The sequence below is a fragment of the Bolinopsis microptera genome, chromosome 6 (assembly GCF_026151205.1).
Source record: "Bolinopsis microptera isolate Bmic1 chromosome 6, MBARI_Bmic_1.0, whole genome shotgun sequence".
NCBI classification, from domain to species: Eukaryota; Metazoa; Ctenophora; class Tentaculata; order Lobata; family Bolinopsidae; genus Bolinopsis; species Bolinopsis microptera.
The window spans coordinates 16633553-16659988 of record NC_087077.1 but is presented as its reverse complement, the minus strand read 5'-3'; the positions used below and the strand labels follow the sequence as shown (position 1 = coordinate 16659988).

General features: G+C 39.3%; 2 protein-coding genes across 2 annotated transcripts in view; one reads left to right on the top strand and one right to left on the bottom strand.

The window, feature by feature from the left end:
• Positions 1-26436, bottom strand: part of LOC134817139 (forkhead box protein K1-like) — a 63998-nt gene that overhangs the window by 12197 nt on the left and 25365 nt on the right. The gene's annotated exons all lie outside the window — the stretch shown is intronic.
• LOC134817141 (eukaryotic initiation factor 4A-I-like) lies at positions 13383-26401 on the top strand. Its single transcript, XM_063826263.1, is given in 12 exon segments — positions 13383-13481; positions 13646-13682; positions 13994-14073; positions 14320-14402; positions 14732-14880; positions 18162-18281; positions 18440-18556; positions 18777-18920; positions 25154-25174; positions 25176-25382; positions 25851-25930; positions 26116-26401. Coding segments are annotated over 12 exon segments (1218 nt in total). The 5' UTR covers positions 13383-13446; the 3' UTR covers positions 26261-26401.

Below are 26436 nucleotides of genomic sequence, written 5' to 3'. Positions count from 1 at the left end.
GTTACCTGAGGACCCCAGGCTATTATGTTCATTAACATAAAGAATAAAGATTTGGCGGAATGACAGGCTGAGCGCGGCCCAGTAAGCTGAGCGTGGCCCAGTAATCCATTTATGATTTAACGGGTGATACTCGTAAAATAACTGTTCCATATATTGACGAGTCCAACTCGGCGCGCGTCCTGGTAGGTTGTTAACCTACAATAATCCATTTACTATTTGTTTTTCGTTTAACTGTTTTCGGCCGTCTAATTGACTAAAATCATTAATCAATTTTACTGATTTGTGATTGTTAATGGACTAACCCGGCGCGCGCGCTACTTAGAAAAAATGTAAACAAGTATCATTTATTTTTTAATTAATTCCTCAATTTGGCTGATTAAAATTAAAAATCTAAATGTTTGTAGGTTTACGATCTACCAGGACGCGCGCCGAGTTGGACTCGTCGACGGTCCTGTATATATATATGGAACAAATATTTTACGAGTATCACCTGTTAACTAAATGTTTAATTACGGGTGATACTCGTAAAATATCTGTTCCATATACAGGACCGTCGACGAGTCTAACTCGGCGCGCGTCCTGGTAGGTTGTAAACCTACAACTAAACGTCAGCTTTTAATTTTAGGAAATACGGACATTTATTTCTTACCCATTACCAATTACCTGGGCACTGGGGACCCTAGTAGGCAGTACAGGCTATAATGTTTATAAAACATTATAGGCAAAAGCCACGATACGGCCGCGGTGGGCCCACAACCAACTTGTATCACGTCGTGGCTCCCACTACACGTTTGCGTTTCACTATGTAGAGTTTCTACGATACAGGGGGAGCCACGCACTCGTGCGCGGGTCATACAACGTATGACAACAACCAACAACTAAACGTAGTATGACCATGTGTTGATACACGTTGTATATTATATATAATAGTGTATACCTTTGGCCACGAAAAGATGTATATTATACAACGTGTATTTTGACCATTGTTAATGGTCTGGCCCGGCGCGCGCTAAGCTTCAATCACGCGTAGTATTTGCCATCGGGCTAAAATTTCGAGAAGAAAGCGGCGCGCGCTACTTCGAAAAAATTTTGACAAGTAACATCCGTCAACGTGTATCAAGATATGGAGCAAGTAGTGCGCTATGCACGTATGACGTATTTCTGGACCACTTTGCTCGCAACTGCCAAATTTTTTTTATTTATCTAGACACTTATTTTACTTCGGTGTATTCCAACAGCCACAATGTTACACAAGTGCAACCAGCCAATTACAGGAAGCCGAAGGATCTTTTTTGCCAGTGACGGTTAAGGTAGTGTGTACCATACTTTCTTCGTCCGAGACTTTGCTGCAATGTGCAGCTCCTCATTTAACCCTCACACCCGATTTCTCGAGTATTCGGCTGAGTAGACCGGGGGGCTGCATAGACCACTCATGATCCTTAGCTGAACGTCGACGACGCTCACCCCACGACCAGGCAGTCAGTGGGTTTCGAACTCGCAACCTAACGATTGTAAGACAGGCGTTCTAACCAACTGCGCTACCTGGCCGTTAAATGTTAGTTAAGAATTAAGGAATTTAAATTTCCGGCAATATTTGGTGTTGCAACGGATGTTACTCGTCTAAATTTCTTTGAAGTTGTATAATATACCTCTTTTCGCGGCCGAAGATATACACTATACAACGTGTATCAACACATGGTCATATCACGTTGTTAGTTGTGGGCCCACCGCGGCCGTATCGTGGCTTTCACCTCAGTAAATTATTAAATGAAATGACGATGATATGGATTGTGGATGAGGATCACGATATGAGACAAAGCGCTACAATTATGTACAAATGTAATTTAATGAATAAGCTGATTTTAACGGATGTTACTCGTCTAAATTTCTTCGAAGTAGCGCGCGCTGCTTTCTTCTCGAAATGTTAGCCAGGGCTAGTCCATTAAGTACAATGAAAATTATTTGGTGGCTTGACATCTTTTCTGTTAAACTCCCGGTTTCGGTATGGCAGAATCTGGCAAACCGATCAAAATATATTAATATCCGGCAAAATCCCAGACCGGTCGATTCCTAATGCTACTCACAACCACCTACAGAATTTTATATAATAATTACAATCAATTAGTAATAGTATTGCAATCCAGCTAACAGAATACCAAATACTATTACTAGCTTGTTCCGATCATTAAAAGTAAACGAGAAGTATAATGCTATAAATATAAATTGTTATTGTTAATATAAAGAATCATGACGCCATAAAACTAAAAGGCGTTTATCATCTAAACAATATAAAAACATTCAAGTTGCTATAGATGTGGATACTGGCGGGGAGGTGATAATTGTTTGTTTACATTAATAGTGAGCACATGTTAAGCAGGCTGAGGAAGTGATAATTGTTTGTTTACATTTTAGGTCGAGCACATGTTAAGCAGGCTGATGAGGTGATACATATTTTGTATTATAGAAGGTTTGTAACACTTGTAACGCCTTCTTGTTACCCCCTTTGAGGGCCCCGAATTATTTTCTGAACGAAAGCTCAAAAATAACCGAGAAATCGACCTTCTTATTAACTCATTTTGATGACTGTTTCTGACCTAAAATTGCACGAAAAATCGATTTAGCTAGGTTTCAGAACCTATAAACACTTCCTGAACCCTCAAAATTGATGTTTTATAGTTGATACGAGCAACAAGCAACATATGTTTTGATCCTTCTACTCATGACCTAGGCAGTTAAGCTGAACCCGACAGATCGAGGCAATCCTCGCCTTAACTGATCAAACTGGTACTAACACAATTTTCAGATATAAATGTTCTTTGCGATACGTTTATTGCAGCTTTGCAACTTGAGTGAAGACCAGAGTACGAAAACACACAGCAGGTAAGCAACTCACTTTTGGTGACTGTTCCTCACGAACATTCTGATCCTGTAACATATGAACAGGGAGATCGTCTCCTTAACAAATCGAACAGGTACTATCACAATTTCCAGAGCACAGCATGATAACAAAGTCAAAAGAAACACAATGAAGGTAGGTTACCAACACCACAATATAACAATCATACCAACAACTGAATTAAATTTATTCTGACGACGGGCAGCCCTGATGTGCTCCGTGATCCTCAACGAGTGACCACTTATAATAGAGGTGTTATGTCACGTGACACTGATCCGTCCAATCACAAACAGGAAAAGTGAGCAGATCGATATCGTGTGTTTACTTTCCTTATCTTTATTTGACCCTCTGTTCACATTGTTATCTCTATCACATCTTGACTCGGCAAGGTCCGCGTGCAATATCTGCACCGTGGTAAACACGCGTCGCGCCATGATTACGTCATGAACTTGAAATAGTGTGAACTGTGATCATTACAATGTAACCGTGTCCATTGCCCATGTACAATGCAAACTGTTGGGGGGGGGGGGGGTGGGGTTGTTTATGATAGTCAAACAATCTTGATAGTGTGTTGGTCTCTCCCCCAACTGACTGTGGTGCTTATCGTCCAGTCAGGAACAGAATAATAACATAATTTTTTATTTATTCAAGTAGCCCTGGTCATTTTTTAAAAATCGTTGTCCACCTCCCTTAAAAAACAGGGTTCAAATTGACAAGTTGGGCACACACGAATGCGATGTCGCTCAGATAAGGCAACATCTTCGCCACAACTTTGTTTCCCGAAATCTTGTACCGCTTCAGATAGCCAATGGAGCGTTCCACGTGGATGCGGGCGATGCTGACTTTCCTGCTGGCTGCTACTTCTTCCGGCGTGAACTGAGTCTTGCCCCACATCCCCGCTGGGATGTTTAGTGTAACTCCTGAAATTTAATTTGCTTTTTATTCTGCTTATTCTTAACTAACCGGACGATGATTAATCACTCTACACTCAACTGTTACGTGACGTTTCAACACGTTTTCTAGTTGGCTCTGAAACCTTAACCACCCAGAATGACCCTAACCCTAACACAAAAAGTTACACAAACTCTTATTACAATTGTGAGAAGGATTCCAAGTTTACATATTTAAAACGGCAATGACTAATTACACAGCAAAAATTGAAATTTTTAGTGTCTAACCTGGCAAAAATGAACTGCACCATGTTGAACTAGTACTTCAACTCTGTCAGGTATAATCATGCTTGTCCTCCTGTATACTGCCTCCTCCTGGAACATACAGTTCTTGTCAGTGAAGTCGTGTCCTAGATTCTGTTTCCAAACACTTACTGTCTAAGTTAAGCAAAGGAGCACTCATGGATATATATATAATAATATGCATTATTCCTTTGCTTCCAGTTGGTGTAAACTTAAAGCACAGTTCATCATTTGGAATCTCACTCAGTTCATAATCGCGACCTCATATTAGAGTAAATGTTTTTGATAATACTAATCTCCGCAATTGAACAATTAAACCGAAACATGCTATAACTAAACAATGTTAATGTTCCGTTCATGATTGAACGGTTAGCATCACATTCAGTTGGAGGAGCGACCAACACACTATCAAGATCGGTTGTTTATCTTAAACCCCACCCCCCCCCCCCCCCCGCCCCCACCCCCCAACAGTTTGTATTGTACGTGGGCAATGGGCACGGTTATATAAGTGTACAACAATCACACTATTTCAAGTTCATGACGTAATCATGGCGCGACGCGTGTTTACCACGGTGCAGATATTGCACGCGGACCTTGCCGAGTCAAGATGTGGTAGAGATAACAATGTGAACAGAGGGTCAAATAAAGATAAGGAAAGTAAACACACGATATCGATCTGCTCACTTTTCCTGTTTGTGATTGGACGGATCAGTGTCACGTGACATAACACCTCTATTATAAGTGGTCGCTCGTTGAGGATCACGGAGCACATCAGGGCTGCCCGTCGTCAGAATAAATTTAATTCAGTTGTTGGTATGATTGTTATATTGTGGTGTTGGTAACCTACCTTCATTGTGTTTCTTTTGACTTTGTTATCATGCTGTGCTCTGGAAATTGTGATAGTACCTGTTCGATTTGTTGAGGAGACGATCTCCCTGTTCATATGTTACAGGATCAGAATGTTCGTGAGGAACAGTCACCAAAAGTGAGTTGCTTACCTGCTGTGTGTTGCTTACCTGGTCTTCACTCAAGTTGCAAAGCTGCAATAAACGTATCGCAAAGAACATTTATATCTGAAAATTGTGTTAGTACCAGTTTGATCAGTTAAGGTGAGGATTGCCTCAATCTGTCGGGTTCAGCTTAACTGTCTAGGTCATGAGTAGAACCGAAGGATCAAAATATATGTTGCTTGTTGGTCGTATTAACTATAAAACATCAATTTTGAGGGTTCAGGAAGTGTTTATAGGTTCTGAAACCTAGCTAAATCGATTTTTCGTGCAATTTTAGGTCAGAAACAGTCATCAAAATGAGTTAATAAGAAGGTCGATTTCTCGGTTATTTTTGAGCTTTCGTTCAGAAAATAATTCGGGGTCCTCAAAGGGGGGTAACAAGAAGGCGTTACAAGTGTTACAAACCTTCTATAACACAAAATATGTATCACCTCATCAGCCTGCTTAACATGTGCTCGACCTAAAATGTAAACAAACAATTATCACCTCCTCAGCCTGCTTAACATGTGCTCACTATTAATGTAAACAAACAATTATCACCTCCCCGCCAGTATCCACATCTATAGTTATGAGTAATAAACATCTTAAATCACACAAGCGTTTTGAGTAACAGATTTTTAGCGCCATTGGCTGTAAGTTCGAGGACGTCAGTCGTCAAGCCAAAAGACGTCCTGACACCAAACTTCCTGACTTAGGAAAAATAACCATAAATGTAATTTAATCGACGAAACTTTACCCATGAAACATCAAAAAAATCAATTTTTTTCTTTTCGTTAAAAAGGTTAGTATTTGGCAGGCATTGTGACACCAGCCAGCATTTCTGAGCAGCTTCAAGAATATATACACCAAATCATAAATGCCAGCGAGGGGACTGCAATGACGAAGAAAAGAGGCGTGAAGAATGCCACAATCGCCTTTTCTATAGAGTAGTTATTCTCCAAATAAAAAGTTCTCCCGAAACCCCAACAGTGAAAGCTAGCTCTCTGATCCCAATGTAAATGAAAGGTATGTGATATGACTGACGCGACGGTTTTAGAGTTATCAAAACTATCTTTTTCACATTTATCAGGTTCCACGAAGCAGTCTTTCTGGAGAGCACTGTAGTCGGTGTAAAACAAGCCTTCACGCTTAGAACCTCCTTCAAGCGGGGTGAAATATCCGACAAGAGGGATACACGGGAACTTAGCAGTGCAGCTAATCCCACAAAAACAGTCCTTCCAAACGTATTGTTCCACGTTGAAATCGGAAGAGTTCTTTAGAAGACATGTTCCTACTTCGAATTGGGCTCCATGGTAATTGGGTATTACTGTTAGTTTCAGCAAGGCTATGGACACGATCACTGGGATTAAGGTAACAACCATGGTCCAGAAGAGAGCGTGCATACGACATGTGTTCATCGGGGGTCTAGAGAAGGTTATAAATTATGCGTTAAGATCTTTCATTATAAAACATTGAATAGTCGGGGGAAATTATCATTCATCATGTCAATACTAAATTGTAAGTCTCGGAAAGTTTCTGTTTAAATGTCTTTATATAATCATAATGATATTGTATCATGTATAGAAATTATCAGATCCACTTTGAATTACCTAAGGTTATCAAGAGGCCGGAGAATTACCAGCCTAAAAATAATCACAGATTTGTATTACTTTTATTCGGGATCTATCACTGTGACGTTATACTGGGGGTTAAAATACCAAAAGAGCAAAACAAAATAGAGTGGTTAAGTTTTAATATTTACTGCTTCTTGGCAGTCGATCAGAGAAAATAAATATCAACAAAGTTATGAGTATGACTATGCGACTACATAATACATAACCATCAGATGCTGAACTCATTGTATTCAATATTATGCCATAATAAAACTGATCAAGCACCGAAAGGAATATATGAATGAGATCGAATACATGTATGTATTATTTTTTTGGTCTCATCCTTAAGCTTACATTCATTTTGATAAATGATGTAAGAGTAGTCCACTATTGCGGCAAGAGATTTTATAATCTCAGGAGTCTATGAGCTAACTGAGGGGCTTCAGATAATGATAAGGATGAATTTTACCAGGCAGTTTTCAAGTGTATTTGTTAAATAACCCTGACACGATTTGAAAATAGTGCTTAGTGACCTGAATGCTCAGGTTACATCGGATTGCAGCTTACTGTCAGGTGTCAATGGTGGACAGTCGCTCCACAGCTCATCCATCATCGGATGACATTTGTTTCCGATTGTTGAACTTTTGCATCACAGACTTACCATCAAGGACAAAAGAAAATCGCGATAATTTAGGCCAAAAATTGCGGCGCCTCGACAAGTCAAACTAGGCAAAATCGCGGTGAATATTGTCAAGTTAGAAAACGGTAAGAGGTACGTGGCTGGTTTTTTTTTCGGTAAGGTGCCCACAAAACTCTGAAGAAGCCCAAGAGTCTAAGTTTTTTAATCGTTACACGAATTATGAATTAGGGATACACTGGTTCATAGGATTACTATTAGAGTAATGACAATTGCTAGTTTGGTTTGTGTGTAGATACTAGGTCTGTGCGGCTTCTAGTGATAATAGAAAATTATTATAATTATTACGTAAGAATTATTATAAAAGTTATGTTTATATAGAAACAAGGAGAGTAACTTACATATTGAGGCAATTTCCTTGTACCATCGAGAATGACTCGGACCGAAAATTTTCTAAATCGAAATTATTTTCAAAGTTTTTCTGGAAACTACCTTTGTTCATGTTTCATGCTACCCTGATTATTATGAGCCGAAAATACTTGTTCGGTCCGTGCCTACATTCGGAAGGCTGTGGATGTGATTAGTTCCATATAATTATAAAGAACGTGATATTTGGCCTTCGGATTTAAAGGAGAATGCGCAAATTTGATTATCAGAGAACTGGAATAATCGCGATTTGTCGCGAGGATCTGAGAAAATCGCGATTTGTCGCGGAGAATGGGAAAATCGCGATTCTGCAAGTTTGCAGGGGTTTGCTGACATCGGGTCGGATCACCATTTGGTAAAAGCACGGCTACGGTACATCCTAGTCGTATGTGATTATATTAAATGTGTTATGTGGTCAATACATAGCGTACTGTATAATCTAGATCTATAAAACGGAGTACGATTTATCGATGCTCCATGAAAGCCTCTTGTTTCTCCGCATAGTCTCCAATCGTGCTAACTTACAATAGACTTACAGAGAATTTAAAAGTCAACTTGTAGTGATCGATCGTTCCGATCAGCTCTCATTAAGATAACATTCAAACATAAGCATAACTGAACAGCAAGAGATAAGTGGAGAACAAGCGGACGAATACACTTAAAGTTCGTAAATGATCGTCGCTTGAGATCGGAGATTTCAAAACTTTTAGGGAAAATGTTAAAATTAAAGTAGTCGTTTCAATTGATAAGATCGCAACTACAGAGGAGAAATAAAATGTACACGTAGTTAGTTGAAGTCTATTCGTTCGTTAATTGCTTTACAGTTCCACTTATCTCATGCTGCTTCACTTCCACTAATTATATGTGTCTATACTCACATCATCTTAATAGACTATGATGGTGCCCTATGTAACACGTGCCCCGTGGTATAGATCTAGATTGTAGAGTACGCTATATAGATATTGACCACAGACCACATTTGATATAATCACATACGACTAGTAACTGAGTACCAGTCTAGGTACCGGTCTGATCTCGAGATCTGATGCCGGGTAAAAAAGCTACATGCCAGACCTTATCTGCAAATACAGTGCCTAGGTGGGTCTAAAGATTAATGCTGGCAAAATACAGACCATGGCTGTCGGTAAAAGTTCATCACAGAGGTCGTATTCTAAAGAGGTGTTCCATCAAAGATGCTTGAGAAGAATTCTGAAAATCAAATGGAACTATCATGTATCTAACTTTGACGTACTCAAGCGGGCCAACATCGCCACTGTTGATATTTGTACGCTCAGATGGTTTAGTTATGCGGTGAGGATGTTTGATTTAGAAGAGAGAATACCCAACTATTTTATGTCCTGAAGCACAGCAAAAGGTCTCTAATATCACAATAGAAGCAACAGATAGGGTACATTGGAGAGGTCTCATACATCGGTAAAAAAATACTGTGTGGTGCAAGCCACTCCAACCACTAGGAGCCTTTTTCAAGTACAAATAAGTAAGCCCACTAGTGCTAAACCTTAATTTTTATTGCTTTGCGATATATACCCAAGAGAGCCATTCTAATTGTAATCATCTCGCGTGGACTATAATAAGCTAAAATGCCTGCAAATTATATTATCGAAACGTAACAATTAAGTGACTCAATTTCAATCTGTTGATCCAGCTCGAGAAGTTACTTATTTGCCAATATTCAATAGTGTGATTCCACACTTGCCTCTTATTATTATTACACACAATTACACAATTGCACAATTGGAATCACAACATCCCGTGTCGAATACCCTGCCTCAATTACGTTCATCACCAACCCAACTGTAAAAGCTTCCATGAGGGTGGTTTTAGAATTTACATCTTTAATTTTCAGGGAACTCGGTGTAGTACATAAACATTAACATTTTAAGTTATTTGATGTGTTAAGCTTAAATACTATTACCCTATTGAATAATCTAAACTGAGAGTACCTAAAAGTTGTGGGATATTTTGATATGTTGTACAGCTCGGTATACATTTTGGAATGCTTTTGTCCTCATCGACAAAACGTTTCGGATCGCGCGTAAAATTTTGAGGTTTGAAATGTAAAATGCCTAATTTAAAATTTCGGAATTATTGGCCAAATACTGATTTTTTACACGCAATTTGGTAATTATGATAGAAAGATGTTAGAGACTTCTTGCAAACTAACCTAAGAGCCGGGGTTAAGCGGTAAAGCCTTACCGAAGCTCAATTATAAGCGAGGGGGCCGGGCCCTCGATAAGAATATAAGTTTGTAAATTCCTACGGATAATTTCAACAGAAAAGCTGGAATTTCCGCTAAAATAAGCAAATTATATGTCATCATAGTGTAAGTTCCAACCATAAAGCTAAAGTGCGGTAACTGATGTCTCTCGATCATGTGAACAATTAACAGAAAATTCATTTTAAAGCAAACAAGCGAATAGAAAACGAATAGAAAGTACCAATCACTATTATTCTATCAACAACATTTACACTGATATTCTGATAATCAATTCCGATCAGCTGATCAGGTTAGTTTGTTCGCTGTAAAAGGACGAATTCTCGGAATTAGCAACTTTCCAGCAATTTTTATTGCTATGGTCGCTTTTGGACCGAGAAATAAAAGCTTACATATCATCATATGTGTAAACTGAATAACTTGATGTGGTAAGGGGGGGGGGGGCGGGGGTGAGGGGGGAGCATTTACCAAACGTGTTCACCGTTCTCTAATTTGCAAGTATTTCAGCCCCGTCGGCTGTACTTCTCTTGTAATTGAAATCTTCTTTACTATAGAGTTTACGACATGACTCACATTCGCCTCACGTTGTAGGTAAGACCCGCCGCGCACTAGTTTGCTACATGTTGTAATGTCTTCTTTTGATTGGTCGGCGTCGACTGTAAGCCTTCCTTGCGGTGGCTTTCACAACGCGTCCCCATTCTCCAACTCCTGCTGCTGGAGAGAGAGACTCCCAAATTATATACCATAAACATATTATACATAGATATCGACAACAGACTCCGAGAGTCTTGAAGTGCTGTTACCACCGCCCCTGGTGCAACCCCTTACGGGTTAACGATGGGGAGACAGGGACTTCCAGGGACGGTCAGTGCCTAGAAAAACTGTATAGTAAGATGTCCTATATGTGTTAGTGGTTAATGGGATCCTCGAAAAGATCCTCCTTTAGTAGTCTATTGGTTGCCTCGATAAATTTTATAACCGTACTAATTCTAGCTGATACTATGTTGTAATGTTCATGTATAATACACATTACACTATAAGTATAATACCTTTTAATTTTATCTTTTCTTAGAAAAGAGGTATACAACGTGTGTGGCCGAATCGTGGCTTTCGCCACGGTTCAGGGTCATGAGCCTGAGGGTCACGACGTGAGACGAAAGAAAATATGTTAACCTCAATTTTTCAAAAAATCAATTTATATACTTATAGGGCATACATAATAATAAATAATATTATAATAATTCGATAATTTTAATGTAGCTCAAACTGACTGATAGATTACTATTTAAAGCTCCCAAACAGCCTTTATAAGTAAAGTAAATCATTTATTAAGTAAAGTAAATCATTTATTAAGTAAAGTAAATCATTTATTAAGTAAAGTAAATCATTTATTAAGTAAAGTAAATCATTTATTAAGTAAAGTAAATCATTTATTAAGTAAAGTAAATCATTTATTAAGTAAAGCATAAAGTAAATCACTTTAGCCATTATTAGCTGCTCAACACAAGTTATTACCTTATACATTATATAATTTCATATATGACCTTTGCACGCCTTGATAATAGTTTATTCAAATTACTCAACTGATGATACTCATACATAATGATTGACTGTTGTTAATGATCTGGCCCGGCGCGAGAAGAAAGCAGCGCGCGCTATATAAACTTTGAAGAAATTTAGACGAGTAACATCCGTCAAACATAATGATCAATGATGTAATATACTTTATATGAATTATGAACAGATATTATTATTAACGGGTGATACTCGTAAAATATCTGTTCCATATATTGGACCGTCGACGAGTCCAACTCAGCGCGCGTCCTGGTAGGTTGTAAACCTACAAATATTATTATTAACGATCAGCGCTCCGATTGAAAAAATTTACTTCAACCAACATCTCATGAAATAATTAATTACTGGGCGGCGCTCGCAGCCTGTCATTTCGCCTGATCTCTATTTGGTATGTTTACAATGAATAAGCTGATTTGAACGGATGTCATGTTACTCGTATAAATTTCTTCGAAGTAGCGCGCGCCGCTTTCTTCTCGAAATGTTAGCCCGAGGCAATTGATGTTAGCCCGAGGCAAATGTTATCTCGAGGCAAGTTCTACGAAGTAACGCGCGTCAGGCTAGTCCATTAACAATTGCATGATCAATGGACAATTAAAGCTAATTGAGCTGAGATCAATGCAAATGATATGTATCATTAAAAGTTGGTGCTTAGTACAGATTTGTGCACCTTAATTTTAAGAATGACAGCGCTAAGCTGAGTGCCGCCCATTGATTGACGATGTCAATCCATCGAGATCGTTGCTCATGCTCTGCGAAGCAGAGTAACGATCGACGACGCAAGAATGCGCGAATGAATGCGCGAAGCAAGAATTATAGTTTGCGCGGCGCGTCGAAGCGGCGAAGTCCTCTTGTATCACGTTGCGACCCCCACGGTCGTTTTACTACTACTACCCCTGTAGCGTCTTCGACGCTACAGGGGGAGCCGCGCACTTCGTGCGCGGCGGGTCATACAACGTATGACAAAAGTCCTCCAAGCCGCCCACTGCAGCCCAGTTTGATTCACGATGTCAATCCTTCGCAGCTCGGTGAGGCACAGTGGTGCATCTCGCCGATCTACCGGTTGCGAGAAGCATTATTTGATGCGCGCGCGACCCAGTAGTGCATCGCGCTACAACAGCCCAGTAAATTTTGGGAAGAGAGCGGCGCGCGCAAGCAACTTCGAAGAAATTTAGACGAGTATCATTCGTCAAGACAGTTGGCTGCTGGCCCGGGAACGATTGGATTTTTATTTGTATTTGCGTTTGCCAGACCTGAACCAATTGGTGCCAAACAGGAAAATTAAAATTACAAAATACTGCTACTGTTTTATACCCAGGCTTAATTGACGATGTCAATTCATGGCAGCTCGGCGCGGCACAGTAACGCATCGCGCTACAAACCCAGGCCATCTTACATAAACTTTAATTTCAACATAATATTACCAATTTACTGTTAATCATATAATAACTGCCTTAAGCACAATTTAATTTACTAAAAGTCTAGGCATATAATAACTCCTTAGAACCAATTTTTATTTTTACATTAATTTGCGAATTAAATATGCTGCGCACATCATTTTACATTTATTATTTGTTATTAATTATTGCAATGGATATGATCAATGATGCTTTTTCTTGTTAAAATATGTTTCAAGATATCAGGATAGTTAACTATTAGATTCGATGATATAAATGATTAAACGCTCTAATAATTTTGAATTTCTTAAATTCAATCCAAATAAATTTCTATATTATATTTTATGAATTTGATTAATTTCGTTTATATAATTTATCTGGCGCCGCGCACTTCCGCGCTATGGCACAAATTTCTCTCCGCACGCATTTCATCGTTTGACGTCATTGGCATACCTTTACAACTTTACAATTTGAATTTGCTCTAACTATGGGAGATAACGAAGAACAAGATATCCAACAGCCGTAAGTTTATCGTTGTTTTTGAATGCTTGAAACTTTGCCTACATTCCCCACTTCGTCTGCATTACCTAGTTCGCCAGTAGTTTGCTCAAAACCGGATGGATTTAGTCTTTCGATTAGTTTTCGTACTTGCAATATCTCAAAACCCTCACTCCTTATCATTTCAGTAACTCCGACGGGATGGACCCGGAAGGAGTCATCTCAGTAAGTATTAGCTTAATATTACTGTTTTAAGTTTTTCTATCTTTGAACACACAAATATTTGTGGCATGTTTGTTGCCGATGCGCTATCCCGGGTGTCTTAGATCTAGTTGATTCTAACTTAATTTCCGATTGTCATCTATTTACTTTTTAATGGGTTACCAAACGGGTTCTTATAGCTTCCCTTGGACCTAGATGAGATTGTGAAAGTTAAACAGTGTATAGAATGTTGAATGGTAATGATTTCGATAACAACAAATACGGGGTCCAAATATTCTAATCACGTAACCCCATCTAACCTACAACTATTTCAGGGAAACTGGGATGAGGTTGTTGATGACTTCGATGCGATGAAACTTCGCGAAATGCTCCTCCGAGGCATCTATGCCTACGGGTAAGTAATCTTCACTTTGCTAAAGAATGCTCTTCGTAGATGTCACATTAACCGAATATCGCCTAACCTGACTAGAATTAGAATTGTTCACAACACAATCTAAAGTGTATGTACAAAAAGCGATGTTCTGGTTCAATTTATAGTGCTAGTAGTCGCTATTCTTAATTTCGACTAAATTTTATCCAAATATTTACTACATATATTTATATAACCAAACTTCTGTTCCTAATAGAACTATAATTTCAGTTTTGAACGACCCTCCGCAATCCAGTCCCGTGCTATTATTCCTTGTGTGCAAGGACACGATGTTATTGCTCAAGCCCAGTCTGGTGAGATAACAATTATATTTTATATAAATACAATTAACCTATATAATTACTGTAAGTACTACATTGCTTACCGTATAAACGGTTAAACTTGTGTAGTTGAATGGGCCATATCTATTCACTATTCAGTTCACCTTATTCAAGGTAGGGTGCCCCGCTAAAAGAACTGGATTCTTCCAGGAAGCATCCCGTGCACAGAGCTTGGTCTACATATATATTAAATTATTAACCATTCATTCTGTATGTGCACGAAAATTTATTTCAATCAATGTTTGATTCAATTTTGAAGAGGTAGCAAAATTGAACATTGAACCTCATAAATTTCTTCCCAGGTACTGGTAAGACAGCAACATTTGCAATTGCTCTTATGCAAAGGATCAACTTTGAGGTGAAGGAAACTCAAGGTTTGGTCTTGGCTCCCACAAGAGAATTGGCTCAACAGATCCAGAAGGTTGTTATCGCTCTTGGAGACTACCTTGAGGTAAGTTTTACAGCTGATTTTGGTTGCTAACCTGGTTTGTGCCCGAAATTGAACAACTGCAGTATTGGTACCACAAATTATGTATCCTCTCAATCTTTAACTCGTGATTATTGAGTCATTACTTGATTGAATTATGTGAAACCACATAGATCAAAACCTCTTCCGTGCTATCTTCAGTAAAACAATTAGAAGAAGTGGTCCACTCTCCATCACTTCACAGTGGGCTGTGAGTGGGGGTCATGCTAGCATAGGGTATTTTAGACCATCACACATGCCCCTAACTTTGTTTCTAAGGTAATTTGGGTACAAAAATACGATTCCAATCATTTACAGGGCCGAAAATGTCTCAGAAAAAAAATTTTGGGCCGATTTTGAGCAATCTTGTAGTACAAAAATAGGAGGCTGATCCCAGGAAAAGTTGTTTTTTAGAGGTTTAATCAATTTTAAAGCTCTTTTATGAACTGTAAACGAAGGACAGCTATCTTAGGAACTCAAATCTTTTTGAATTATGAAAAAATATTGATCAGAACAAAAGTTTTGCCCATTTATATGACCAAAATTTTCTGAAACACCAAAATTGTTCCTGTTATTTTCAAAAATTTCGTTTAAAATCACGATTTTTTGGATTTTTATCAATTTTAACTATAATAATTGTGATATTTTGATTTTTCATCCATATGCATCTGGTCTAGGGTGCAAAAAATGCCACAAACATGGAGAATAACTAAAATATGTCACTGAGTGGAGTTGGGTTAAAAACATATAAGAGATACGATGATTTAACTTGTAGAAGCTTTCAATAAACATGTGTTAATCGTCGTCAGCTGAATGTGATGTGGTGGACAATGCTTATATGTGATTGAGTGGTGTCAGGGATGGAGGGTGGGGGAGGTGTGGGTGGGAAAGTGAAAATTACAGTACAATGTCAATAAAAATTTAGTCTTCTGTTGAGGTTGAGAAGGAAATGCCAGATGGTCTGGACTTTAAGGATTTGGCAATTTTAGGAAGAATGGGGTCCCAGAGGGAACTACATTTGGGTGCGCGGTCTGTTCTGTTCATAGCTGGTTGTCGTATTTGTATAGCTGCGTGTTCTGTGAGGTCAAGTTGGGAGCGTGAGGTGAGGGATTTGAGGACTTCGATGTTGTTCCAGGAGATGGTGTGGCCGGTGGTCAGGGCATGATGTGCAGGGGCTGATTTGATTCTGTCTGTGGATTCGTCGATGGCGTTGTTGAGTCTGTAACATCGTTCGTGTTCTTTCATGCGGTGGACCAAGGGTCTGTAGGTCTGTCCGGCGTATTTGGAGGGGCACTGTGAGCAGGAAATTTCGTAGATGGTGTTGGGAGTGAGGTGAGTAGGGGGTGTGGTCTTCGTTTTGGTGAGGAGGTTGCGGAGGGAGGTAGCAGAGGAGTGGGTGACTTTGATGTCGTGTTGTCCGAGTATCTTGGAGATGGGTTTGGATAGGGAGGGATGGAAAGGAAGAGAAACACTAAGGGCATGTTCACGGGTCTGTCGGTTGAATGAGGCTAGGGATTGGTGGCGAGAGGGGTTGGTGAATTTCCGTTGTACTTCGTCCATGATGGTGGTGATGCGGTGAGGAGGGAAGCCGTTCTGGAGGCAAACGTGTCGTACTGTCTGGAGTTCGTCGTCAAGGTGTTGGGGTGAGCAGATGTTGTGGGCTCTTCTGGTCAGTGATCGGATAACTGCGTTCTTAGATGAGTTGGTGGTGCAGGAGGAGTACTTGGTGTAGAGGTTGGTGTGGGTGGGTTTTCTGTAGACTGATGTGGATTTGTCAGGGTGGATGAGAACGTCAAGGAAGGGTATAGTTCCGTCTGTAGAGGGATGTTCTTGGGTAAAGTTGAGGTCTTCAGTAAGGGAGTTAAGGAATGTAAGGAAGGATTCTGCGTGGTTTCTGTCTCTGAAAGATCCAAGGCCGTCGTCAACGAAATGGGAGTAAGTGTCCGGAGGGTCAGGACATGAGGATAAAGCTAAGGTCTCGATTTCAGCAAGGCGGATTTCAGCTAGTTCAACAATGAGGGGGGATCCCATTGTACCACCTTCGTCTTGGGAGTAGAAGGAGCCGTTGAATTCAAGGTATGAGTTGTCAAGGCAAAAGTTGATGAGGGAGCCTATGGTGGTTGTGGTGACATTGGAGGGAAGACGAGAGGGGTTCTGTTCAAAGGAGGAGATGACAGTTTTGAGGGCTAGGCGCATGTCACAGGAGGTGTACAAGGATTGGACGTCTAAGGAGGCGTGGTAGTGGAAGGAGGGATTGAGAGAGGAGTCGAAGCGATGTTTGAAGTCGGAAGAGTCTTTGAGGCGTAAGGGGTTCTGGGCTAGGGGTTTGAGGAAAGATGCGAGGACTTTGTGGAGGGCTTGGAGGGGGGTGTTGTAGAAGCTGACTACGGGACGGATAGGTGCGCCGGGTTTGTGTATCTTAGGTTGTCCGTAAAGTTGAGGCCATCTAGGATGTAGGTTGCGCATCTTGTGGTATAGGTCGGTCGTGATCTTCTTGTCGGTGTGTAGTTTCTTGAGGACTTTCTGTAGTTTAGTGGTAACGGATTGAGTGGGGTCTTTCGTTAAGAGGGTGTAACTACCTGAGGATAAGTGGTCGGTAACTTTGTCAATTTAATAGCAAAATTGAGCTCATAAATTATCTAAAAATGCAGCAAATTTTACCCAATTTTTGAGTTTCTTAATTTTGTAAACAGAGTTGCCCAAAACTGCCCAAAGTGATTCTTATTGCATCTGATAGGGAATTGTCTAAGCTTTCTGATGATACCATGCATTATACCGAACTATTGCAAACCAACAACGATTTCTGTCGTTAAATACCCCAAAAATTGTCTAAAATACACGCCATAAAAAAGGCGCGGTCAAAAATCAGGTGAAAATGTTAAAGTCACACAGTTTTTTTAGATGGCTGAGTATTCTTAAGTACTATACTGTATTTCAATTATTAAAAACTGCCTTGATCAAGTATTTTAGCCCAAAATAATAAATATTAGGCAATTTTTGGCTAAAAAAGGCAAAATTTCTTGACAGTGAAAAATGCTATTTTTTCACGCGACGCCATTTTGGCATCTTGCAAAGTTTTTAATTACGGTTTTTTGCATGAAATCGGGCTAGCGTTTTACAATAAGGAAAGCTTATTTTCAAAGAAATTTAAGAAAGTCGATTTTAGGCCTATGCTAGCATGGTAGCCCACTGTGCACTTCCAACATTGTTTACTTCTATTACCTATGTAATATGTATACGGTGTAACATTCAATTAATCATTTAAGGTTGACTGTCACGCGTGTATTGGTGGCACTGCCATTGCTGTCGACATGAAGAGGTTGGATAACAGGCCTCACATCGTCGTCGGTACCCCCGGCCGAGTAAAAGACATGATCGAGCGAAAGGTAACAATGCATTCCTTCATTGAACATTTGTGATAGTTCCTCTCGTACATTTGAAGATACCGATTTGGTTATAAATTTCACTTAGTTTTCGTCTACTACACTAATTCTCATTTCCAATGTTATTGTATGTTGTGGCATTTAAACAACTTCCTCTTCAGAACTTGAAGACGAAGAGTATCAAGATGTTTGTACTGGACGAGGCTGATGAGATGTTGAACCGAGGGTTCAAGGACCAGATCTACGAGATCTTCAGGAACATGAACAGCGACACACAGGTTTGTCATATAAAGCATGTCTCTGTTTTAATGCAGAAGTGGGGGGGGGGGGGGGGGGGGGGTGGCAAGAAGTATCCCTTATTCTACCTTCGACCAATGTGTTTGAGGAATCATCAGTGTCGAACGTCCTACACAACCGCCTCAAGAATCTCCCAAATTTATCCAACCGAGAAGTAAAACCCTGTTTTTGCTGCCGAGACCTCACCACTTTCTCCCCCAGGCTATCCTACTGTCCGCTACCATGCCCAGCGATGTGTTGGAGGTCACCAAGAAGTTCATGAGGGATCCCGTAGAAATTCTCGTTAAGAAAGATGAGCTGACTCTTGAGGGTATTAAACAGTTCTTCGTCAACGTCGAGAAAGAGGTTTGTATTTTATTATCATATATTAACTTATGCTCTATTTACCTTCAGTATCGCCGATTAGGATTTTGCAATCGTGCCCAGTATATTATCCGTGCTAGATCGTGTTGTGTCAAAGTTTAAAAGCAGCATCAGAAACTCCAGAGTGCATTGCACTGTGTTGCAATCCATTACTCGCTGAAATATTCTCCTTGCCCCTAATAAAGGTAAGGTGTCCACAATGGTAATGACGCTGGGACACGTTGGGGCGTTTCTTTAGAAAACCAACAAATGCCCCGCCCGGCAATAACGTGTTATTAATGACGATGGGATCGATCAGCAAAAGCTCCCTAACTTCAATGATGTATCAGCACACTAATGAGATGCTTTTGGTGTTCTTTGCTATTTCAGAGAAATCATGGAAAAATATATATTATATACCCAATACCCATAAAGATACCTTAAAATCTGCTACATTATTGCTTGAAAACTACAGTCACCATTCACCAAATAACAAGGAATCTCTTTTTGTGAATATACGAAAAGGCGGCAATTATTGGTCATTATGCAAATAACTCCAAGAACTCTAGATTATAGTCACCATTCTGAAATACAGATACCGAACAAATTGTGCAACACACAGATGTCATTAAATCGCTTTTTTGTTTTGTTGCGTTCAGTTTTCAATTTCAAAACGGAATGACCAAAATTTTCCTGAAGTTTCACCTATCTTCTTCTAACTAGACTCCTCAACACTAAACGGTTAAAATACCCCCCTCTTTATTGTTTAACCTTTAAAATTTCCTGTTAATATAAGGGAAGAAGAATATATATTCTATAAGAATTACCCCCTCTTTCACATAAGCAACGGTTTCTAAGAGATCGCTTCCTATTGTGACAGTCAGTAAATCAACTGCTTAAACTAGCGTTTAGGTGACACCACATTGAGAATTGAGATTTTGTCGATCTTATTGGTTGGGAAAATGTTACTAGCTTTTATCTCTCTTTTTTTATTCCTGAGCTCAGTGTCAAGCTTAAAAAGTTGTTAAAATGTGCTTTTGACTGTCCAGTGTTTATGTGAGGTAACATTCTGAAAACTTTCATTATATTGGAGGATGCAGATGATCGTGACGTACGTTGATATCGATAAAAATATTGAAATGTAAATAAATAAATAATGATATTAAAGATTGAGTCTTCCCTGGTCTCACGTTCGAAGGGATAAATATGTATATACTGTATAGTAGTACTAAGTTTATAGTTTACAGTACAGGACTAATGACTATGTATATTTACAGAAGGGGTATCCTAAGAACGGTTTTCCGGTCATTCCAGTAATGCATTAACATGATTAATGTTTATAGGTAGACAAACTTAAAGACACGAAATGGTCATGGTGGTCAATACGCAGTGTAGTTAACTGCTAATTCTGTAGTAAACATTCAGCATACACTACACTCTACAGTACAAGTTTTGGCCCTCAAGTTTGGCCTTTCAAGTTTTGGCTTTCAAGTTTTGGTCTACAAGTTTTGGTCTACAAGTTTGGCCTTCCAGTAGGTACGAAAAATGTCAGTGTTTGATGCCTGATGCCCTTATATTATCATCGCTGGATTCTGCTGAACACTGGCCTCAAATATTTTCTTTTTTTAACTTTTTTTTTGGAACTTGATTTACTGACCCATGTTTCGCATCATTCGATAATCGATACACGTTTGACATAACATCATCTTCATCGTCTAATACCCCAATACCTTATAAATGGGTTTAAAATAAGGCATGACCACATCTTTGATTTTCTGTGGGTTTGTCTAAGCACTGCATGTAAACAGTGATCGGTGGAATTAGAATGTAATCATACATCTTAGAAGCTGGTCAATTTGATAACCTACATCATAAAATACACATCCTTGATCGACCTAGCCCGATCGAATATGTATACACTCATATCATCACTAGTCGACAATGAGTAGTTCTCAATCAAGTTCAAATCAAGGAATATGTAAATTAGATCTTAAGTAGTGTTGTTTGTAACTCTGATCAGTAATAAACTGCTTTAATAATATAGGTCGCGGTCGAATAAAGAGTTACGGTGCAGTGGTCGATCCAAACCTCTGGGCAAAGCTCATTTTTTATGTTTTTTATGTTTTATTCGACCTCCCACTATAATAGTAGTGATTTAAATTCCCCGAAACACATACTTAACCTCTCTATGTTAACCTGTAACCTCTTTAGCCTCTTAAACCTGTAACTGCGCACCACTCAGCATTATGTTTACCACGCTAAACAGTGGCTCCTGTTTATGACGTTATGACGTCACTATGTCTTCCAAGCGGAAGTTTATGCAGTTCACTCTATTCTCACGTCACGAACTTTCACAAACTTGATTAAATGTTAAACATGCGATCCATTCTTATTACTTCCATTATATGGGATGTAGTGTACATTTTGACGTAAAGCATGCCAACTCTAATCGTTATTCGGGGAATTCCTTGAAAAACTTAAAGTACCAAGCTAATAGATGCTTAAACTTTAGCATTCATTTTGGATTCATCGCTTAATTTAGCAAAAATATTCAAGACATATGTACCCAAATGAAATGTAAAGAAACAATTTTCATTCATTATTATGGTGCACCATCATTTTGTTGAAGGCTAGAAAGATCAAGAAGGCATAAATAGTCAGGACCCGGCTACGTTCTGGAACATTCTTCACTCATGACTCCGATCTCTTCAAGAAACATTGTAATACTATACATAGAGAAATGTCGGCGGAAATATCTTACTAGTCACAAATACTGCTTTGAATGTGATATTTCCGATTTTAACATAATTGCCTAATTAACTTCAATTAAGTTATTACCCGATAACGGAGCTTTCTCCTTCTCTTAGAAAACACCTGTCCACCAGATCTTTGTTCCTAATTTACCACCCTGTTCACCATGCCAGAGAGTAATCAGTAATGTGAACAGTGAACTATTCTAATGCCTCCTTCCCCCCCTCGTCCGTACACTGTAGAGGGGACATTCTGAAATATTGACATTCTTCAGTCAAGATAATATCTGGAAGAGGACAAAAAGCCTCTGGACCTGCTTATCCAGTTATAGTTCATGCTCAATATTCACAAACAAGATAAATGGATTTTGAAGGCTGACATGTACTCGAAATTAGTCTAATAATGACGTTAAGCAAGAAAAGGACGTTCAGAGTATAATATTTCGTCAGTAGAGGATGACATTTCAACACAATACAAGAGAAGAGGGTGCACCAGGCATCGAACATTACTCCACTTACACTTTCATATCTACTTCAGCCTTGAAGAAGGCCAAATCAGTAATGTATGTTGTGCAGTAGTGTTCGCTGATTACAGCTGTTGTAGTATCCACACTGAACTGACAAGTGAGCTAATCCAGTACCAGCTTATGGTTGGTGGGCTAGACAGTGAAACACGCAAATGTAGTGTATACTTCGTTAAATTACATCATTAGCTACAAAGGGATTAAGTTGGTTAGATTTATTAGTACTATATATACGAAGATCTAAAATGCCTCAAACAATCGAGAATCAAATAACCTAAATAAAATACACAAGGTAAATGGAGATGAACTACACAAAAATATAGCTTCAAAAATGAAGCTTCAAAAAAGAAGAAATAAAAACTAAGAACCTTATCTTTCAACTTTGCATCTATTTAAACCCAAGCAATTAGTTCTATACTTCTCAATATACCTAAATTCCTCCCTATTTAATCCCCTGGGGTTACATTCTTTCAAAATGGCAAATTTATAGTTGTCAATAGTAAAAATGTCTCTGTGATGTTCATAGGCATGAATCGAAAGGGCTGATTTATTACGATCCTCTACTTTAAAACAGGCTCTGTGTCCATTGACACGTTTATGAAAGTTTTGCATTGTTTGCCCGAAATAAGTGTCTTCTACAACTATCTCATAACCTTCTTCCTTTATAAGATTACAAAGCTTACATTGGGCCACATAAATAACATTTTTAGATTTACAATTATATCTGATAGGAACTACTATCTTCTGTCCATTAACTACAAATTCTTCCCCTGCCCTACACATATGCCTGCATGTTCGGCATCTTGGTGCATTGCATTTCTGAGTCCACTCTGAATTATTTTCTGCCGGTGTTCTGCAGATAGCACTGTTTCTCAGTACTCTGTTACCAATCGAGCAGCCTTTCTTCGATGCCACCGTGATTTGTGTTGGGCCTAATAGTGCTTCAATGTCCGGTTCCAACTCCTTTAAGACTGATTTAAGCTGGGGCATCTCCGAGAGGTGTTGGACTGAAAACACCATGTACCAGGTTGTACAATAAGGCTACTTTGCATATTTAAACTTTTCGGTTCATTAGCCTAGATGTACTGTAAGCACGTACTGTAACTACCCACTACACACTTAAAATGTAAGATCAGAGTAGATTTATAAGGTATATTTATTTGCTTTCGTTATGACAGTGCCAGGCGTGATACAATGCCAGGCGCGTGACACAATTCAATGAAAGTTTTGAAGATAAAGACTTCGTTTTCTAGATAAACAGGTGTATAAAACAGTTCGTATTGATGAAAAGTGAACATTTCTTTGGTAATCTAGTCTTACACCTTTCAAACTGCAACAAGCAAACTTCACAACCTCTCCAAGAAGCGGCAAATTTTATTCAACTTACAATACAATTAAGTCACAGTGGCGGCGTAACGAAGGCCAAGGGCCCCGCCGACCCCGCTAGGGAGGGGGGGGGGGGGGGGATACTAGAAAAACGATACTAGAAAAACTGAGCGTTTCTAGAAACATAATTATTTAGAGATTTTACCGGCATATCAATTTTAGCAAGGGCCGCCAAAAAGGGAGGGGGCGCTTTTTCAGCCGGGGGGGGGGGGGGGGGGGGGGGGGGGGGGGGCGCCAACAGGCAACGTTACGCCACTGTTAAGTCATCTGATTTCGTTTTGCCTAAGGGCGAAGTTACTGAAAGATCGAGAGGAAGAAAATAGACGATCTTTGGTGATCAATGAGATTATGAACCTAAATCTCTATCTGACAAAAAACCCGTTCCTTTCCCTGCCAGATACGATGGTATATCTGATCCTACCAATTTTGAACTCGCTCAACAATTTACAGTCTCAATGTGTAAACCCTCCCCTGTAACAGTTACTGTACTTAGGTGTGGCATGGCACTACATTCGTGTCAGTAAAGCGACCCGACAGTTTAGTTCAACAGATGTGCTTTACATAAAATATTACCAAGTTACATTGTTCAACTTTCTAAATATAGTGAAATGACAACAACCTTTATAGCTATCCTTTTGTTCTCCCTTATTTCTTCTTGTGTTTAATGGTTTTAATAAAGAGCAATTGCCTATGATGATGTGAGTGTAAGAGAGTGTTTGAGAAGTAATTATGTTAAATGTTGAGGTATGATAATTGTACTTAAACCCACACACGCCGCTGAAATTCGAGACGCACCACCTTATCTTGTATTTCATCTCTTAAAATGTCTCACACGACACACTCACACGGAAAATTTGTTAAACGCGGTTAAGAGTACACAAGCAAATATATCGCACTGTTATTGCTGGCAATCTTCCTATTTCATCTTCATATCAAGCTCATGAAATAGTTTGTCTGCATAATTATGCTTTATTTTCGATGCATCAATGACGTAATAAACTCTACTATAGTTCTCGAGGATTTCGAAGTTAATCTAATTCTATGACCTAATATTATGAGATACTCCAACATGACATGACCTTAGAAACAAATCAAGTGTATAATAACGTCATCATTACGATAAGCCGCTACACATCCGCGTTCTTTTGGGAATGAATTTCGGTGAACCAATGTTCTTGACAATCGCGGATGTATTCTAGTGGATGTATCGGTGTATAATAACCGGTAGAATTGTTTCCTGTTCTAGAAAATAGTCAAATCGTTGAAGACTGGATTTTTATGGGTTGATGCCCCGGTCGGTTATGCAATAGAGCGCGAAACATCTTGAACAACTAGCAATATTTGGGTACGATTTCGCGGCAAGCACAACATTTAAGCATTTGACTTGCTATTTTACGACGCGCCAGAGGGCGCCGCGCACATATGTACATTTTACGTGTATATCGGAATGTACATGTTGAACCACTTTAAACGTGTGGTTGATAGACACTAATACTTGTCATCGGATTTAAAACGCCCGCCCTACAACAATCCCATAATAATATTTAATACCCTAATAACATTTCTTCATTTTCAGGCCTGGAAGTACGAGACCCTGTGCTGATCTGTACGAAGCCATCTCAATCACCCAAGCTGTCATCTTCTGTAATACTCGGCGACGTGTGGACGACCTGACAAGACATTTGCGAGAGAAAACTTTCACTGTGTCTGCCATGCACGGTGATATGGACCAGAAGACTCGTGATTGTATCATGAGAGAATTCAGGACTGGCTCCTCTCGTGTTCTCATCACCACAGATCTGCTGGTATGTACATACCTGGAGTGTGGCATTTGTGTCTTAGATCATCAGCCTGTCATAGGCCTTTTTTCTTCTCTCGTTTAAGTTTTTGTATTTAATCTCAGCTATTCATATCTGCCTGAGAAGCAGTGATAAATAACGAAGCTCAGAAGTTCATTTCAACTCATTGTGAGAACTCATTTGGTTTAAATACCACAAAGTTACTGAATCTTTTGCCAACAGAAGTTCACCAACAACCAACGCTACAGTCTCAAAATTTTTCTCGGATGCTTCTTTAAAATGATTCCGAGGGGGTATATCCCACCCGACATCATCTATACACTATAGAACTGTAGTCGACGATATGATGAAGAACCTGCATGATACCTTTCTCTGAATGCTATTCCAGCCGGATTTACTCAAAAGTAAGTACTATAGCTGAAAAGCAACACTTACAAAGATATAACAAGTACATTCACACAATCATAATTTCAGGCTCGAGGTATTGACGTACAGCAAGTCTCCCTCGTAATTAACTTTGATCTTCCCAAAAACAGAGAAAACTACATCCACAGGTGAGATTTTAAAGACTAAATTCATCCCTTATTAAAAATAATTTTGGTATAGCATCACTTTGGTGTTCGATCCTTGGAGCTACTGTTAGATTTAAACTCAGTGAGCCACATGACTTCAAATTCTCATTGATGGAGGAAATTTGGGAATAAAAGGATTAAGGAAGTGTAACATATTTCCATCTCAGAATCGGACGATCTGGTCGTTTTGGTCGTAAGGGAGTTGCGATCAACTTTGTGACCACTGATACTGAGCGTATTATGAAAGACATCGAGAACTACTACAATACGCAGATTGAGGAGATGCCCATGAACATCGCCGACTTAATTTAAATGACATTGGTCAGCAAATTGAGGTCACGTGCCGTTTGGCTGGGCCGCGTGACAAGCCGGGGACGGGGACGTCGTTTTCTTTACTTCTTGTATTTTACCCAGACCTACTGTTTTGATCTATTTGATTATATTCGATCCTAATACATTTTTTTGCTTGTTATTCATTTAAACCAACC